The following is a 19,477-nucleotide window of genomic DNA, read 5'->3' as shown; positions in this document are numbered from 1 at the left end:
TCTGCACCCTCTCTAATCCAGGCAGCATCCAGGAAAGCTCCTCTGCACCCTCTCTAATCCAGGCAGCATCCAGGTAAATTCCTCTGCACCCTCTCTAATCCAGGCAGCATCCAGGAAAGTTCCTCTACACCCTCTCTAAAGCTTCCACATCTTTCCTATACTGAGGCGATTCCATCTGAAAATGTAAAGAACTAACTTGATTAATATTCTAACATTGAATGTTGATAACAATGATTAAGGATTATTTGTCACATATACATCGGAACTTGGAAGTACATTACTTTTACTTTTTACTGTTACTTTTTACAGACTTACATATTCCCCAGTATGGCAATTTTCAAAGCCGAGGATGCCAGTGAGGAACCAGCAGCCATGTTGAATAACATGCGTGTGTATGGAACGTGTGTCCTCACCTGCATGGCTCTGGTAGTCTTTGTGGGAGTCAAATACGTCAACAAGTTTGCCCTGGTATTCCTGGCATGTGTCATTTTATCCATTCTTTCCATTTATGCTGGAGTTATCAAATCTGCATTTGAACCACCAAATTTCCCGTAAGTACAATACTATAGAGTGACAATGCAATATTTATTCATATTAAATCACCAGTCCTAGTGCCTGAGATGTACCATGAGGAAATGTAAAAACTAGAACTGGCTGGACATGAAATGAATTCAAAACCTAATTTCATTCACTCGCCTCTGTTTTCTGCACAGATTACCTGGACAGATTAGTGATAAAGAGCTGAATGTTATAAATCTGAAATATATTTTTAAATGGAAAAATGCAGCAAAATGGATTGCTGCACTTGATATATTTGCCTTACAAATTCCCATAGATAATGTCTGACATGCCAAAATGAATCTGAGTTTCCAGTTTATCTGGAAGATCCAAATGAAGAGGTTTGTTATGAATCCTTGTAACATGGGAATGGCAATATTCTATTCAGATACAGTACAATAAAAGTGAGCAAAACAATAAATAAAGCAAAAAGTTCAATGCTTTGAACAGCCTTGAAGTATATCTTATTCAGTTCATTGTGGATGTTCAATGAAATACCCACCTCCATATTTTTTAATAGAATTCAATAGTTTCACCCATGGAAATACCAGCTTAAAATTCATTTACAGTATGTATCCCAATCACTTAAATGTAATAACTCTTAGAAAAAGCATTAGACAATTTACTTTTTTTCTGGTAGATCAATCCCACCTACTAGTTTTTTTAAATTAAATCCCTTTATGTCTTCTCTATAAAAATGCATCCAATCATTTTATTGTGCTAAGTTCAAAGTCCTTTTTTTGGTAAATTAATTCAAAATTTCTTCACTCCTTTGAAAGTAAAAGTTCAGATTTATCTTATTTTTTTCATCTAAAATGTGATTATTTATTCCATTTCTGGATTGAACAATGTGCCTCAAACATAATCTTGTTATTCTGAAATATGTAAATAATGAAATCTGCTAAATTCCTATGACAGGAGCATTTAAACTGTTGAATTGCTTGCTTTTTAATAGATGCCATTCAGAATTAGAGAAGTCTGTGAAAGCAGAGCAGTAGTTCCTGACACTAGTCAATGGGCATTCTAGTTCCTTAAGCATCTGTTTCTCTCTATAAACGTCCACTGGTCAGTTCCTTAAAGCAGAAAAGGCTGTCCAGTGACTGCCTACGGATAGCTGGTTGTGCTGCCTCCATATTTTATCTTTATTTTTTATTATTATTTCTTTTGGGTGAGATCTCTAACTAAATTGCCTCAGTGCCTCAAATCCCCTGTCGTCTTTAGCCATGATTGCCATGAATCACATGTTGGGAGCCACTACAGTGGAGAAATGTACATTACTCAGTAAGGGTAAAAATATATTTACAAGGAATCATTTGCAACTTAAGGTTCCAAAGTTGTGATTTTTATGAAATAGAGTTACAGTTGTAGTTTCATTCCTAATTACAATTAGTAAAGCCAATTCTTTCATCAGTGTTATATTTTGATCTGAATTGCAATGTAAAAAAGTGCCTTCAGAAGTTACAAACAATGAAGGAAAAGAAAGCAAGAAAATGGGAAAATAGAGCTAGAATCACAACAGCTTCAGCAAAGGTTTACTAGGATAACCTGATAAAGGAATAACCCATATCACCTCAGAACAAGACAGGGTTGGCTCTCAAGTATAGGCTGTCCAAGTGGGAGTTAGTGCTCATGTCTCATGCCCAGCTGATGATTACACAAGAACACTCTACATTTTTAATGACATCATTATCACTAAGTACTCCTCCCTCCATGTTCTTGAGTCATCTTTGACAAAGTTGTAGAAGTATTCCAGCCAAAAAGAACATGCCAATAAGAATAGGGCAGAGACTAGTTGCTCTGCCACAAGTGGCTTAAAGCAGTTGCCAGGCTTGGAGGAGGCAATCAGCAGGGGTTATTTCAAAAGAAGCAGATGTAGTTTTATTACTACTCTTGGCTGTGAAACAGATGGCTTGGATCAGGTTAGTGCATCCTGGATCTAACATTCCAAGAAGTCTATAGATTGATATCCATGTTTTTGAATTATCAAATGGGAAGTACAAACACACTTGAAAGAGAATAGAAGACATAAAAGACTATACAAGCAATAATATGAGAAGGATAGGTGTTTGTATGGGACATGATCTCACCTGTATAAAGCAACGAAACCAAACAGGGTGTGGCAGGATTTGCAGGACTCTTTAGTACTCGGCTTGTAATCTTGTCCAATTATTTTTTTTAAAATAAATGAGACATTTAACTCAGATACACAGTTGAATCTGATTTAAACTTTGCCATGGAAGATACTTTCCAGTTTAGTGTTTACAAAGCCTTTGGAAGCTTTCAATGTTATAACTTCATGGTGACGGGAAAGACCATGTACTAAGATTACCAGAGAGCATTTGCCACTCAAAATGCCACTTGTGGTACTGGAAGCAGAATTATAGCATGGACTGAAAACCAATAAACAGGCAGGAAACAGAGAGCAGAAAAAAAGGGATAATTTTTGCTTGTTGGCTGAACTGCCTGAAGGATCAAAGTTCGTGTTTCAGCTATTGGCAATGCTCATCAGTTTCTTGGATGAGCAAGTTTTAAGTCTGCTGCTGATGCAAACCAAAGTGATTTCATAAATTGAGAGCTGGATTACAGTAAAGGTTGCATCAATTTGCAGAAGGTTAACTGTGAGCAAGAGGAAGAGAACATTTTATATGAATAAGTGTTTAGGTATCCACTTTGATATGAAAAGCAGAGGATGAGAGTATTTTTTCAAACTGCGATTCTGGAAATGGTTGATTGTGAAAGGAATGTGGGTAACTTTGTAAATATATCTGCAAGTTAGCCTACTGGTACAGCTAGTAGTTTGGGAAAGTGAAAAGTTTGTGAGCCTTTTCTTGCAAAGGATTGAAGTAAAGGAGCTAATTAAAGATTCAACACATACATCCGGCTCTGATGAGTCCACAACTGAAGTACTAGCATAGACTTCTGCCTCTTTCTTGGAGCAAAAGAGTTTCATCAGAGGGATTTCTGAGATGATTGAATTGTCCTGTGAGGAGAGAATGAGAGCCTACACCTGTATTATATAGAGATTGGTAAAAATGAGCAATAATCTATTGAAATTTATTAAAGGGCTTTACAGGTGAAGTGTTTCCTCAGAGTGTAAATGAAGGAGCAGAGGCCATTACCTCAGGGGTGCAACATTTGACACGAAAATGAAGAAAAGTAATTATTTCCCTGATAGGTTCTGAATCCTTAGAATTCTCTACCCAGCTGATGCTCAGGCAGTATTTTGGACACTAGGGAATCAAAAATATCTAGCTGTTTATGGCCATGGTATTCATTAATAAAATGGACTCGAAGTGCCAAAAAGCTTGGTTCCCTTTTCTTGGGAATCCCTCTCCTTGCTGTGTGTATGGGCAGCTTACAAACTCAGTTTATGGAAAAGCTGCCATAATAAACTGGTGCAGATCACCATATAGATCCATAGCATAGTTTATCATAAACTCTAGTTTCAAAAGATTTACAGGCTCAGTTACCAAGAATGTGTTCCTGAAATGGAGACAAAGCTAAAACTAGTAAAATATAATCCGTTCTGGAGGTTAGGAGTGGGTGGATCAATAGGGCCCTAGTTTTAAATTGATAAAAGAGCTCATGACAGTAGGAGTTTTTGTGTTTATGTCCAGTGCCTCTCTGTAACAACCTCTGTCTGCCCACATGCAACACATTCTGATCTTTGTAAAACTTGAAAAAGGAGGCAGGCCTTTTATCTTCTGAAACCACAGGTTAAACCTCCCGAGCATGTCTTCAAGCTTCTGCAGGGACAGCTAACTGCCAGGAATTTGTCACTCACATTCTGCATCAAAGAAAATTAAACCTTTGATGTTCAGGGCAGCTAAAACACAGCTCCACCATAGATTTTGAACAGCACTCTGTGCATTTTTTTTTTGCATTGTGCTATAAGGTGCATAAGATATTAGAGCAGAATTAGGCCATTCAGCCCATTGTCTGTTCTGCCATTCAATCATGGCTGATTTTTTAGTTCTCAGCCCCATTTTCCAACATTCTCCCTGTAACCTTTAACTTCCTTACCAATCAAGAACTGAAAAATGGAGTTCATTTACCGCAAGCACTTACTTTTGATATCTATTCAAAAATATGATGTATTTATAAGGAAGGTTAACTTCCAGGGAACATTTATCATTGTGGAGCAGAGGCTTATCTGCATTTCATAGATCGCTGTTAACATGATGTTCTCTCTATCTCCAGTGTCTGCATTCTAGGGAACAGGACACTGTCACAGCAAGATTTTGACATATGTGCCAAAGTAATCACGGTGGCCAACGAGACTGTGACCACCAAACTTTGGCAACTCTTCTGCTCGTCTAGTTTCCTTAATGCCACGTGCGATGAATACTTTGAGAAAAACAACGTTACTGAGCTGCAGGGGATTCCGGGAGTCGCCAGTGGACTAATCACAGGTAATAGAAAATGCAAGGAACGGTAGAAAGGTGTGGGCATTTCGTGTGCAAGTGGTCAGCACTGATATCAAATCTCCTTCCTTCTCTAGCCACATCTATGCTGGCCATGCATATTGAGGGCTATTAGGTGCGCCCTGTCCGTCAGATACATAGCTAAGGGGAGAACCAGCAAGCTACGCAACTTTCGGTTCCCCATGGCCACACTAGGGCACCACATTCGCAGAGGTCACAGGATAGCTGGATCCAGACTTGGCTGTTCTGATGCATTCAGAGGGTAATGGTTGATAGGACTTATCTTGGCTGCAGGTCCGTGTCTAGTAGCGTTCTGCAGGGGCCCATACTGAGGCCTCTGCTGCTTGTGGTATATATAAATGACCTGGATTTGTGGGTTAGTACATTTTTAAACAATACAGAGATTACTGGTGTTGTGGATAGTATAAAAGATTGCCAAAAGATACAATGGGATGTAGATCGGTTGCAGATATGGGTGGAGGAATAGCAAATGGAATATTATCCAGGCAAATGTGAGTGCTGCACTTTGGGAGATCAAATGTAAAGGAACAGTACTCAGTTAGTGGCAGGACCCTTAACCGTGATAACATACAGAAGGATCTTAAGGTCCAAGTCCATAACTCTCTGAAATTGACTGCACAGGCTGGTGAAGAAGTGTATGTGTGTTTGCCTTTATTAAGCAAGGAATTGAATTCAAGCATCAGGAAGTTCTGTTGTAGCTTTATAAAACTCTGGTTAGGCCACATCCAGGGTATTGCTTTCAAAGTAAATTTATTATCAAGTACATTTATGTCACCATATGCAACCCTGAGATTTATTTTCTTGTGAGCATACAGAATAAATCCCAGAAACACAATAGAAGCAATGAAAGACAGCACCCAACAATTCTGGTCATCCCATTTTCAGAAGGATGTGAAGACCTTGGAGAGATTGCTTAGATGTTGCCTGGATTAGAGAGCCAGTGCTATGGGAACAGATCAGATGAACTTGGATTGTTCTGAAGTGACAGAGGTTGCGGAGAGACTTGATACAAGTTTATAGGATTGTGAGGAGCTAAGGTTGAGTTGCAATAGAAGCAGAGGTTGGGTATCGCAGAGTTAAAATATCTAATACCAGAGAACAAACATTTAAGATGTTTGAAGTTAAGATGCAAGAAGTTCAAAGGAGATATGCAGAGCAAGTTTATTACATAGTGGGGGCAGAAACAATGGAGGCATTCAAGAACCTTTTAGATAGGCATATGGATGTCCAGAGAATGGAGGGATATGGACCATGTTCAGGCAGAATGGATTAGCTTAATTTAATTGTCTTTAATAGTTCATTATATAATAATGTCATAATTAGTTCAGAACAATATTGTGGGCTTATTCCCCTGCTGCACTGTTCTATGTGAGAACATAAAGGTTCTGAAGCTGATCGTAAAGCACCCACAACTCAGATATCTAAGCACTTCCCAGAGTCTGATCTGAGGGGCCATGTGCTTAGCTCAGTGGCCATTTGTCACCTCATTGACCTTCAGCCCTTACTAACTGGGAGTGCAAGAGCAGTCCTCGGAGAAACATCACCATGCTTCTCTTCTAATATTTGTGTATTTGCATACCTGTGCACTTGTAATGCTGGTGTGACGCAGTAATTTCCTTTGGGATCAGTATCTATCCATCTGTCTATGTCCCAGTTCATCCCCCAAGCCCTGCATGTCCTGATCTGTTCCATAGTCAAGATCAGCAGTAAAGTTCAAAGAAAACCTATCATCAAAGTAAACCTCTTCACTTCCAGCACCAGACAAGTAATCTGTAGGTTTGATGTTGGCTTGCCAGTGATGCTGACCTGCCCTGATTGAATTTTAAGACATTTCACCAACAACTGTAAAAATGACAGAACTATGTTCTCCACCCTACCCAAACATCATTTATATCATTTTAGTTAAAACTACAGAAGCAGCCAACTATACTTCAAAGTCCAGTGCTCCCCTTCTGCAAGATTGACAGAAATGAATCGATTAGTGAATTTTCATGTAAGTTGACTGAGAAATGAAGTAGTATTACCTAAAAGTAGTGAATTCTAGTCTATTGCTTTATGCTGAGTTGTAAAAGGCAAAATAGAGCAAAAAAATGAGAACTTCGTGATAAATTATTTTGGCAATTGCTGGTGCTTGCAATCAACTTACTAGGGTTGATTGGAGTCATTTCTTCTGGGAAAAGCAATTCAGAAAGAATTGTGTATTTTTCTTATGCAGATCAGACAGCTGAAATCCCAGCCAGACCACTTTCCAAATATCCAAATAATCTCATATATGGATCTAAATGTCAACTGTAACCTTCACTGTCAAATCTGTCCTAAAATTCAAATGAGACATCCCTCCTAACATTGCCAAACCACACTCCAGAAGTCAAAAATGAAAGTATGAAATTAATAATTTTCCGGAGAGTAAACATATGGAACTAATGGGGATAGAAAAAGAGAAATTAGAGTAGGACATGGTGTTACTGATTCTCACTATTCTCATCTGGATGACTGCTGGCTGCTCTCGTGTATGTTTCAACATCTGGAAGAGGTGGCTGGCAGGATGCACCTTTGAACTTATATCTAAATTTTCACTGGAAACATGAATAAAAATGGAATTCCACTCACTGGAGGCAAATCTCACAATTCCAGTGTCATTACAACTCACTCCTCCATTGTTAGCCTTGTGGATGTTTCCAATAGGTCAGCTATTATCATCTGAATTTTCAGAGTCTCTATTCATCTGTAGATGTGGCTCTTGCTACTCATGATGTTATTTTTGATGAACCTGACTGACACTCACTACCTGTTCTCATCTTCCACCCTTTATCATATCCTCCATCATTGTTACATTGTGGTTTTCACTGGAAATTCACACCTGGATTCTTTGGGATTACTTTCACCATCAAGCGTCTTCCCTTTCCCATTTCTCATTTAGGATCCTCGTTTTCCAACTCCTTCCAAGGGATCATCTACATTTATTACTGTGAAAACGTTACTGCTTCCCTCACTCAACCTCTTCAGTGGAAGGCTCTTCAGTCTCGGTGGTTCTTCCATCCATCTCAGTCAATCACTACCTCTCTCTTCTGAGTACTGCCATCCCTTCCTCACTCTGTCCTTCATGAGGGATGAATTCCCAGGCCTCAATGATGACTACCACTTGATCTTTATGCGCCATGTAATCTTTCCTACTCCCATCACCTGTATCACAAAAAATGGAGCACCTTGGATCCCTACCACTGACATTTCCCTTTCATCTCCCAAACCCAATCTTCCTTGGCATTGGAAAAAACACCTCCTCCCAAATCCCTCACAACTTTCAAACCCCAAGCACCTAACCATTAGCATTCCACATTCCTGCAGCTGCTAAGCACTTTTCCCTCTACCTCTAATATCTTAGCTAAAGCCATCAAGCCCACAACTTTCTCCTTAGTATAATCCTCATCTCCATTTCCCTTATTAAGTGAATCAGGTACCAAAATCACTTTGTTATTAAACCCAGATCATTCTTGGATTCTTTTTCTCCACAACAGAACATCTTCTAACATCTCTCTGATGGAAGTGGAAGGAGTCCTTGGGAACTCTTTCTCATGAAGAAAGAGAGAATTCAATTAGTTGTCCCAGGTCTTACATCCATTCCCATGATTAACAAGGCCAAAATTTCTCCAAAATAGTTTTTTTTTATCTGGTTTTTCCATAATTACTGCTCATGCTTATCAGTCATCTTGTCCACGGCACACTCTCCCTGCTCTCTCAATTCCGAACTGTTGACAACCCAATTTCCCATCATGGCTTTCAGGTTATCTGATCTTGTTAACAATTCTCTCTCCTCAGGTGCTATCCCCTTCTCCTAAGGATGTGCTGACATTATTCCTCATGTCACTGATCATTTGGTTATTTGCCAACTAGCTCCAATTTCTCTTCTCTAACCAAAATTCTTTACCTTAAGATTTGCTTTTCAAATCCTTGCCAATGCATTTTAAACCTAAGAACACTGATAGTCACAGCAATGATATCACATGTTCTGATTGTGCAGGAGTGGTCCAAAAACCCTGCAACCTCATACGTTTTCATTGCAAAGCAGGAGACCAGTCAGCCCACTGACACTATGCTAAGTCTCGATCATTCCCACCACCCCCATACTCCTGTCTATTTCCCTGTAGCATTTTCATATAGCCAACAATTCCATCCCCTTCCCCATTCTCCTGCCATTCACCTACACAACAAGTATTTAATATTATTTTTGCTATGTGAGAGGTCACAAGGAGAACAGCTCCACACAGAGAGCGCCCATGGTCAGGATTTAACCTGGGCCTCTCGTGCTGTGAGACCATGGCTCTACAAGTCGCACCATCCTACCTGCCCAATATTGAAATTTTAGGCTACTAAACTAATGAAGTTTCTTTCAGCTTTGGCCTATTGTTTTATTTTCACTGTTTTACTTGTCTGCATGGAATGTACTTATGGTATGCCAGGGGATTCCTAGCTTAACACTAAACAGCATTGACCTTTTCTATGAGCATGTTTGTATATTACAAGCAGGTTTTTAATACAATCCCAATTGATAGATAGAAATGTTATTTCTCAGCTGATGTCTCCCTGTGAATGCCTGCAAGAAAATGAATCTCAAGGTAGAATATGCTGATATTTACATATTTTGATAATAAATTTACTTTGAATATAGAACTTTGAAATCAGTGTGCACAAACAAACAAAACCCTTGCTCCATGATAAAACAAACACTGCAATGTTACAATCTCAGCTGGTAACCTGGACGGCTTGTTATTATAATCTAGTTCTGTATTTGACATGGTTCTGACTGTGAAATATTAATCAAGACCTTCTTTTGAATTTTATTTCATCACGGTATTTTCCTAGATTCAAGTATTTAGTAAACTAAAGGCAAAAGTGAAAACAAGTTGTCATTGTATGTAAGTACATAAGTACATTGTACATAAGTTGTCGTTGTACATTGCTCATGGAAAGATCAGGAAGTTTTCCTGCTTTAGAGAAATAGCACAAAATCTAAATGTACCAAGTGAGTCCTGTACTGTCAGATAGGGGTGTGAAGGGGATCTCAATGAAACCTATTGAAGATTGAGAGGTCTAGATAGGGTGGATGTGGAGAAAATATTTTCAATAGTGGGAGAATCTAAGACCAGAGGGCACAGATTCACAATGTAAGCTCATCCCTTTGAAACAGAGATAAGGAGGAATTTCTTTAATCAGAGGGTACTGACTCCATGAAATACACAGATGGGTGTGGAGGCCAAGCCATTGGATATATTTAAAACAGAGCTTGATAGGTTCTTGATTAGTATGAGTGTCAAAGATTCCGGGAGAAAGCAGGAAAATGGGGTTGAAAGAGGTAGATAGAATGGCAGAGCAAACACAATGGTCCCATTGGCCTAATTTTGCTCTTATGTCTTCTGGTCTTATGATCTCTTATGGATAAAACTATCTACTAAGCAATTTTAAGAAGAGCAAAGTCCTGACCAAACTTTATATCGTTAGTAAGACTTCAAAAGAGGTGGATTCTTTTCCCTTCTCTATTTATAGGACCTTACAAATAGGCTTCTAGATTTTTAACATTGCATTGGTAATCATATTTCAAAAGTAATTCACTGATCAAAAGCATTTTAAGATATGAAACAAGATAGAACAAGCTTAACTCCTTTTGTTTTAATCAGGAAGTACAAATGCAAACTTACACTCCAGCTTATGTAGGTTTGTTGTCTCATCCACCCCATTCACAGACCCAAGAACAAAATATCGTTCATGCCTCTGGACGGTATGGTGAACAGATAGATAATTCTTAGCTGGAAGTCATCCCTGTTATGTTTTGCAACTCCAAAGCAGAAATGAATCAAAAGAAAAACATGGAGATGGGGATAAACGTGTTCCTTAGTTTTTACTTCTTGATGAGGCGTGCCCTCATGACATGGTGTACAGTAAATGAACGATGTATGCCATACACGTAATTTTTCATATACAGTAACACATAATGAACTATATAAACAACAAAGAATGCTTGACCACACAATATATTTATCATATTACTCAAATTTTATTGAAATATTAAATACACAACACTCATCCTTGCTCAGCTTGCTCACTCACTCACCTTGCTCAGTCCAACCTGATATAGAATTCATCTCAACTTTTATATATATGTATGTATTTAAAAAGTCACGCTCAGGCCTAAAGATTTAATCATTGTGGAGGATTTCTTACTCTTGTAGGATAATGGCTGTCCTGACTAGAGGGGGCTCATTCTGCTTGGCAGCTGAGACTTGTGGTTGTGAAACAATCTCAGGTTCAGGGGCTTCCTCCATGGTGGTTGCAGGAGATGATTCTGACAGCTCTGAACACCTTTCTTTTGGACATATATTGGCATCCCAAACATATTGGCATCTCTGAACAAGCTGCTCAGTCTGCTGATCTATCCCAGACCACCAGACAAAGCGTAGAGCCAACGCTTTCATTTTGACCTTCCCTAGATGACTGTCATGTAGCTCCTCCAACACTTTAGCTCTCAGCTTGGATGCTACAATAGCTCTCAGTTCCCACATAAGGCAACCTTTGTCAAGGGCAAGTTCATCCTGGTGCTGGTGAAAAATAAGGGAACTAAATTTTCTGCTGCACATTCCAGCCATTTTGGGTGGCTATGTAGATATGAGACAGTGTGGGTCTTTCCTAGATTCCCTTTGGATCAACTCTACTGTAATAGAGAGACTTCCAATTTGCATTAAGGAGAATATGTCAAGATGAGTGTCCTCCTTTGTAAATGTTTCAGGTATTTCCTTTTCCATTGGTAAACAGGAGAACCCACCAGCATTTCCATGAATCATTATCCTCTTGAATTTGTTCTTGTAATTGTGTCCTCCAAGAAACAGAGCCCACCTCTGCATTCCTGTTGCTGCTGTTAGTGGAAAATTCTTCCACAGTTTGAAAATGGATACTAGTAATCAGTATTAAGGGTAAATTCTATCCTATACAAGTACTGGTTGAAACCATTTTCATGCTAAGGCAGACTCAAGTCCTCTCTGTCAATCTGTGCATAATTTTTCTTTGCTGCAATAAGGGACTGTGATCAAAGGCTATAGGGTGTCACTTCCATCACTCTTAAGATGTGACATGACTGCACCTATTCCATAAGGTGCGGCATCACAGACAGGGTTCTCAGCTTAATGGTAGATGGATCAGCCTTAAGTTGTAGATTAGTTGTAGTACTCTCAGTCAATCACATCCCCACAATGCTGGCCCTCCTGTTTTTACTACATACAAGCCAATGTAGCTTTATGGTTGTTGTATTTCACTGTAATGAATGTTTTGAATTTCATTCCCAGAGGAGTTATCTTTTCACCAGCATAAGTCCTTAGTTGGATATCTGCAGTCTTCAGTTCACTAGCTTTAAAATTCCTTTCAAACTCATTTGTAGAATCACTGAAACAGACATGCCAGTTCCAATTCCATTTTAATTAATTGGTGGGTCACTTCTGGTATAAGCCACATTGCTTGTCCATTGTTTGTTCTCTCATTGTAAATCTCTAGACTACTCAGTCCTGTATCACTCTCATCATTACCAGATTTTTCAGATCAGTGCTCTTTTTGAAACTGCAACTTGACTTTTTATCTTTTCTCTTTTTCTCTTCCCTGTGCAGTCCATTTATTTTTGTCTGCCCAATGTGCTCTTTGTATGTGTCCTACTTTGCTGCATTTACTGCAAATTTCAACTTTAACCCTGCATTGATCTGGTGTATGTAAACCCTGCCATGGTGATAACACAGTTTGTTTGGCAAGACAGGTTTCTGTTCATGATCACTTTCATTCCTGACTGCAATTCAATTGTGCCTCTCTGTTCTGTTTCCATTGATAGAGCTATTTCAATCGCTCTTTTCAATGTAAATCATGCTTCAGTTAGGAGCATCTTTTGAGTGTTTTCTTGTAAGATTCTACAAACTAAGCACTCTCTCAGTGCATCATTAAGCCTATCACTAAACTGACAATGCTCACATAATCTCTTTAATTCAGCCTCATGTGCTGAAATGTGCCTCCCTTCCTTTTGATTCAACTTGTGAAACCTAAAGTGTAATGCAATCAACAATGTTCTAAGTGTTCCCGCATCACTTTCACAATATCAGCAAAGCTCGTTTTGGCTGCTTTGTTTGGAACAGTTAAACTTCTAAGCCACCTGTATGCTTTCCCACCTATTATACTCAGTAAAACTGGCATTTATTTCCCATTGGCTACTTCATTTCCTTCAAAATACTGCTCAATTCACTCAGTATGCATCAGCCAGTTATCTATTGTGCAATCAAACATGTCTATATTTCCGATGTAGCCAACCATTTCTGCACTTTATTTTAAATTTATGATTATTACCACCTGGTTTTCACTGCTTATGAACCAGTGAATTTCATTCATTTTCTACCTTTTTCTTAAAATTGGCTGACTCTATCCTCTTGTGAAGAAAGCGTGTTATGTTTTTTTAAAAAAACTCAAACATCTCGCTGCATTTCAACAGGTCAGTAGTCATCTAGGGTTTGTTTTAAAATTTACTTATCATTACTGTTATGTTTTGTAACTCCAAAACATAAATCTAATCAAAAGAAAAATATGAGGCCGGGAATAAACATGTCTTCTTGTTTTTTACTTTATAGCAAGGTACGCCCTCATGGCGTGTCATAATGATATATGCCATGAATTAAGTAAACAAAAAGAATGCTTAATCAAACAATATATTTATAATATTACTCAAATAATATTGAAATATTAAATACACTATAATCCCTGCCTTTGTACTACTCATTCCTGATACTCAGTTGTTCTGATAATCTGCAGCTATTAGTGTACATCAGGGAAGGTGAATTAGAACATGTGTGAATTGGGGAAAATTCTAGGTGTTTACAACCTTGTCCAAAATTAATTATTTAATGTCAGAATTCAATTGTTGACCTCCGCATGAAATCAATGTGGAAACCAACTATATTTCACTATTGTAGAATCTAAATTGTATTAACTTTTAACCCAGCTTAAACTAACACACTTAAAACTTTCGAGAGTTCAGTTCTTTCTGGTTCCTTTATTCATCCACTGGTTATAAATTCAGAAACAGACCTTGATAATTTGATAATGTTCCCGTGAAGTGCCTTAAAGTGATTTAAGGCACTGTGTAAAACCGGTGTGGTGGAGAAGTTTTCATTAAAACACACACAAAATGCAGGTCAACATTTCAAGACTGGCACAGAAGAGGGATGAAACCATAATAAGAAGATGGGGGGAGGGGAAGAATTGCAAGCTAAAAGATCATAGGTGAATCCAGGTGAGGCGGAAGCTAGATTTGTGGGGGAGGGAAGATTAAATGAGAAGATGGGTGGTGATACGTGGAAAAGGTAAAGGGCTGAAGAACAAGGAATCTGATAGGAAAAGGGAGTGGAACTTGAAAGAAAGTGATGGAGGAGGGGTGTCAGAGCGAGATGATAAGCAGGTGAGGAGAAATGGTAAGTCGGGACTCAGAATGAGGAATTTAAAAAGAGAGAAGGGGAGGGAGAGAAACTACCAGAAGTTAGAGAAATCAATGTTCATGGAGGCTACCCAGACAGAATGTGAAGTGTTGCTCCTCCAACTTGTGGGTGCCCTCATCATGGCAGTAGAAGGGCCAAGGGACCAACATGTCAGTATGGAATGGGGAGTGGATGTAAAATGGCTGGCCATCGGGAAATCCTATTTGTTACAGACAGAGTGAAGTTGCTAGACAAAGCAGTCCCCTGATTTATGTCAAGTCTCACCGATGTAGAGGAGGCCACACTGGTAGCTCCAGATATAGTAGACAACCCCAACAGTTTCCATTTATCCAGTACCTGAAATGAAAATGAAACAAATTAGTGAAGGAAGATGAGAAAGAAGCAAACATGGGTTTACACAGACTGGAACTTCTGAGTAAGAAAGGTGTGAAGAAGTATAAAAAGGAAAGCGAATTAGATGTGTAGTTACCTTCCTCATTTATTGCTTCAGTCCTACTGGTGGCCAGTGGCACCAGCTCCATACTTTCACACAACTCCTGACTCCTCCACGCCTGCCAGAAAGGGAATGTCTGTCACTGAACGTCCTACAGCATGTCTTAAGGACACAGCCAGTTACCATGAATGATACAACAAGACAGCAGTGAGCGAAACTGGGTCTCGATTCCTGCCACTGTCCATAAGGAGCTTATACATTCGCCCCATAATTGTGTGGCTTTTCTTTGTGTGCTCCAGTTTTCTCAGACATCCCAAAAACGTAGTCATGGTAAATGGGTGGTGAGCATACTACGTTGGTGCTGGAACATAGTGACACTTGCCAATGGTGAGGCCAGTGGTGCAGTCAGTCTGAACACAGAATAGAGAAAATAGAACAGTACAGCATTACTAACTCTAAGATCAATTTCCCACATAGCCTTCCATGTTTTTCATCCATGTGCCTATCTAAGAGTCTCTTAAGTGTCCCTAGTTTATCTGCCTTTATCACCAAGCCTGGCAGCACTTTCTACACATCTAACACACCCTGTGTTAAAGCCCTACCTCTGATATCCCACCTACACTTTACTCCAGCCACCTTAAAATCACCTCATATTAATCATTTCTGCTATGGGAAAAAAGTCTCTACTTTATTTCATTTGATCTTATTTTAACTTTGTATTTAGTCATCAGGATAGCCTGGGTGTGATCATTAAAGCTTACCCTGCCTTCCAGCCTTGCATCCATGTTCCTGAGGAAATCCACATTGACTGTTACTTCCCTCCATGTTCTTTACATCCACAGCATCAGCCTAAAGTGTCCTCTTCAGGTAGCTAGACATGTCCTAATTCCACCTCCTCCAGGGTGGTGTCAAAAACCTTTGTCCTCCCTCTCTCACATGGTCGTTTGTGGCTCAAATACCCCAGCAGAAATTCAGTCTTCAATGGCTCCCATGAGTTCTTTGAGCCTTAATCGGTCTTAGTTTTACAAGATGCAACTGGCTGTAATAAACGTTGTTGAGCCTCCTTACTGGTGACTATCTGAGTAATGGTGTGAATCAGTGGGAGGCAGAAATGGTTAATTAATTCAGTGCATTACCAGCTGTTGGTTAATATCTCTCCCATTTAATCTGGAGCACTGGGTTATGTAGTCAGTGCCACTGGATACCCATTACTCTACAATGTCATTGTAGTTATGTAGTTATCACATCATATTCAAATCAGCGAACTGCAGGAAGGATGTAGGAGAACGACAGAAGGTGGTAGTGTTGGAGGTGAGATAGGCTGAGCTAAGATTTCTCTCCTTGGGACAAAAGACGAAAGGGGTGACTGAAATGATCTATTCTGAGAACAAGATGTACCTATCTTCTTTTGCAGGAAGATCAATAGCTAAGGCACATAGTTTTGGTAAAAGAATCAGAAGCATGTTGATTATCTCTTTCCACCCAAGGAGTAATGGAGAGCTAGATTCAGAATCACAATCACAATCAGGTTTATTCTCATTGTCTTATATTATGTGAAATTTGTTGGTTTGCCGCAGCAGGTCATTGCAAAAACATAAAATTATGATAAAATATAAAATAAATAAATAATACAAAAAGGGAACAATGAGGTTGTATTCATGGGTTTATGAACTGTCTTGAAATCTGATGACAGGAAGGAAGAAGCAATTCCTAAACTGTTAGTGTGGGTCCTCCGGCTCCTGTATCTCCTCTCTGATAGTAGTAATAAGAAGAGTGCATGTCTCAGATGGTGAGGGTCCTTAGTGATGATTGCCAACTCCTTGAGGAACTACCTCTAGAAGATGTCCTCGATAGTGGGGAGGGTTGTGCAGATAGCTGAATCTACAACCTTCTGCAACCCCCTGTGATCCTGTGCAATGGAGCCTCCGTACAAGCCAGTGATGCAACCAGTCAGAATGCTCTCCACCATACATCTGTGGATGTTTTCTAGAGTCTTTAGTGGCAGTTGTATTGTAATGGAGGTTGAGGCAGAACCTGTCAGAACTTCTAGGAGATACTTCAGAACAAGGACCTTTGACAATACAGATGGAGATTGGCTTGAAGCACTGAATTGTTCTCTTTCTGGCTGATGTGGCCTCCATTCTTTGCCATGAACATCAAAACTTATCATCAGTCAGACCAGGAGATCGAAACCAATTGAATCAGTCACGTGGATCTACCCACTAATTCAAAAGGTGTAACTTGACTATGTCCTTGGTGACAAAGAAAGAGAGAGATTAAACCAGTCAAGAGGAGGCTATGTGATAGGGACAATATGAATGTCTTAAAATACAAAGGGTCATCTTACAATATTGCTTCAGCCAGTGAGTTTGAGCCAAGCCCAAATGCATTTCAGGACTTAAAACAAGCAAAGCAACCTACTCCAGAACTGGAGGAAACAGAACTAATGGCTAAAACTCCTTCCAATAAAAGCTAGTTTTACAAAATGCACTCAGTGGACACTATATTAGGTACAATGGTCACCTAGTATATTGACCACTGAGTCTATGTTCATGGCTTTCTGCTATTGCAGCCCATCCACTTCAGGGTTCAACATGTTGTGCATTCAGAGATGCTCTTCCACACACCTTTGTGGTTTTTTTGAGTTATTGTTACTGTCCTCTCAGCTTAACCAGTCTGGCCATTCTCCTCTGACCACTCTCATTAATAATGCATTTTCACCCATAGAACTGCCACTCGCTGAGTGTTTATTTGCTTTCTACACTATTCTCTGTAAACTCTAGGGAGTGTTGTGTGTGAAAATCCCAGGAGATCAGCAGTTTCTGAGATACTCAAACTACCCTGTCTGGCACCAAAAATCATTCCACGGTCAAACTCACTTAGATTACATTTCTTCCCCATTCTGCTGTTTGGTCTGAACAACAGCTGAAGCTCTTGACCATGTCTGCATGCTTTTATGCACTGAGTTGCTGCCACATGATTGGCTGATTAGATATTTCCATTAACGAGCAGATGTACAGTTACACCGAATAAAGTGGTCACTGTGTGTAATTCGATGACTGGAGTTCAGTGATATATAAATTTCTTACAGCACATAAAAATCATTCTCATAGCTATTTAAAATTGATATTGTGGTGGTTTTAAACCATGTGATATTATTTGTCACTTAGATCAAAAAGTTTCCTGTTGGTCCAAGTTTCAATGTCACTCGTTTCATTTGCTCGGGGCTTGCATTGAAAGAAAGAAATATACCAAAGTCATGAGCTATTTAGTAACAGATGTTCTGTTTATTGGCAAGCAACCAGAATTCTGGATATGGTGTATTTAATCATTTTTATTGCATTCATTTGTCATTGAGATTAAATCTTCAACATTGTGTAGATATTAATTCAGGCTGCATTGCATAACTGTGCTGATTTCCACATCGTCTAAGTTAATCTTGTTTAAGAGCTCCTTGTGAGTCCAGGAAATAAGGGTGAAATATTAGTTGGTGACTTCAAACAAAAGTACTGTATGACTGATTCTAGTTTTCCTTCTCCCGAAGTCCTCTGCCAAGTTGGTTTACTCCAAATGACCCAGACCTCTATGTCATCAACCTACACACCAGACATCTGCTTCTCATCACCTCCCTCCACCCCCATCCATAATCTGATCCCTCTCCCAGGCAGCTATTATGAATGCAATCATGACATTGATATATGGTTGAAAATGTGGCATATTATACACAGGTGATTTTAAAACAAGATAAATCTGATCCAGGTAACTATTTTCCAGTCAGCTCTCGCCTAACTGGCGGAAGAAGTGACTGACCGTTCCATTCAGTGGTGAATTCTTTCCAGCAAACCGTTCACCGATGCTAATGTTGAGTTCACCTCTGCAACCCACCACAACAAAGACCACAAGACTTAGAGAACAAGGAAAACATTTTACTAACATCAAGTATTGCCTGACCATAAAACTTTAGCTGAATTGAACCATTTGGCCTATCAAGTCTGCTCCACCATTTCATCATGGCTGATTTATCATCCCTTTTGACTGCATTCTTCCGCCTTCTCCCCATAACCTTCGAAGTCCTTACTAATCAAAAACCTATCAACCTCCACTTTAAATATACCCAAAGACTTGGTCTCCATCTGTGGTAGTGAATTCCACAGATTCACCACCCTCTGAGTAAAGAAATTCCTCCTCAGCTCTGTTCTAAATAGATGTCCTTCTATTCTGAGACTATGCCTTCTGGTCCTAGACTACCATATCCATTCTGCCTAGGCCTCTCAACATTCAAAAGATTTCAATGAGATCCCACCCCCACCCCATTCTCCTAAACTCCAGTGAGTACAGGCTCAGAGCCACTAAACACTCTTCCACCCTTTTGTTCCCGAGATCATTCTCGTGAACCTCCTCTGGACTCCCTCCAATGCCAGCACATCCTTTCTTAGATAAGAGGCCCAAAACTGCTCACAATACTCCAAGTGCAGTCTCACCAATGCCTTACAATATAAAGCCTCAGGATTACGTTCATACTTTGGTATTCT

General features: G+C 39.4%; 1 protein-coding gene across 1 annotated transcript in view; it reads left to right on the top strand.

Annotated features, from left to right (window-relative positions):
- Nucleotides 1–19,477, top strand: part of LOC132400110 (solute carrier family 12 member 5-like) — a 338,827-nt gene that overhangs the window by 208,402 nt on the left and 110,948 nt on the right. Inside the window, exons 8-9 of the mRNA XM_059981187.1 lie at nucleotides 310–551; nucleotides 4,759–4,970. Of these exons, the coding sequence (XP_059837170.1) occupies nucleotides 310–551; nucleotides 4,759–4,970 (454 nt within the window). The remainder of the gene's footprint in view (nucleotides 1–309; nucleotides 552–4,758; nucleotides 4,971–19,477) is intronic.

This window comes from Hypanus sabinus, chromosome 9, assembly GCF_030144855.1.
Source record: "Hypanus sabinus isolate sHypSab1 chromosome 9, sHypSab1.hap1, whole genome shotgun sequence".
Lineage (NCBI taxonomy): Eukaryota > Metazoa > Chordata > Chondrichthyes > Myliobatiformes > Dasyatidae > Hypanus > Hypanus sabinus.
This window is presented reverse-complemented; position numbering and strand designations above follow the sequence as displayed.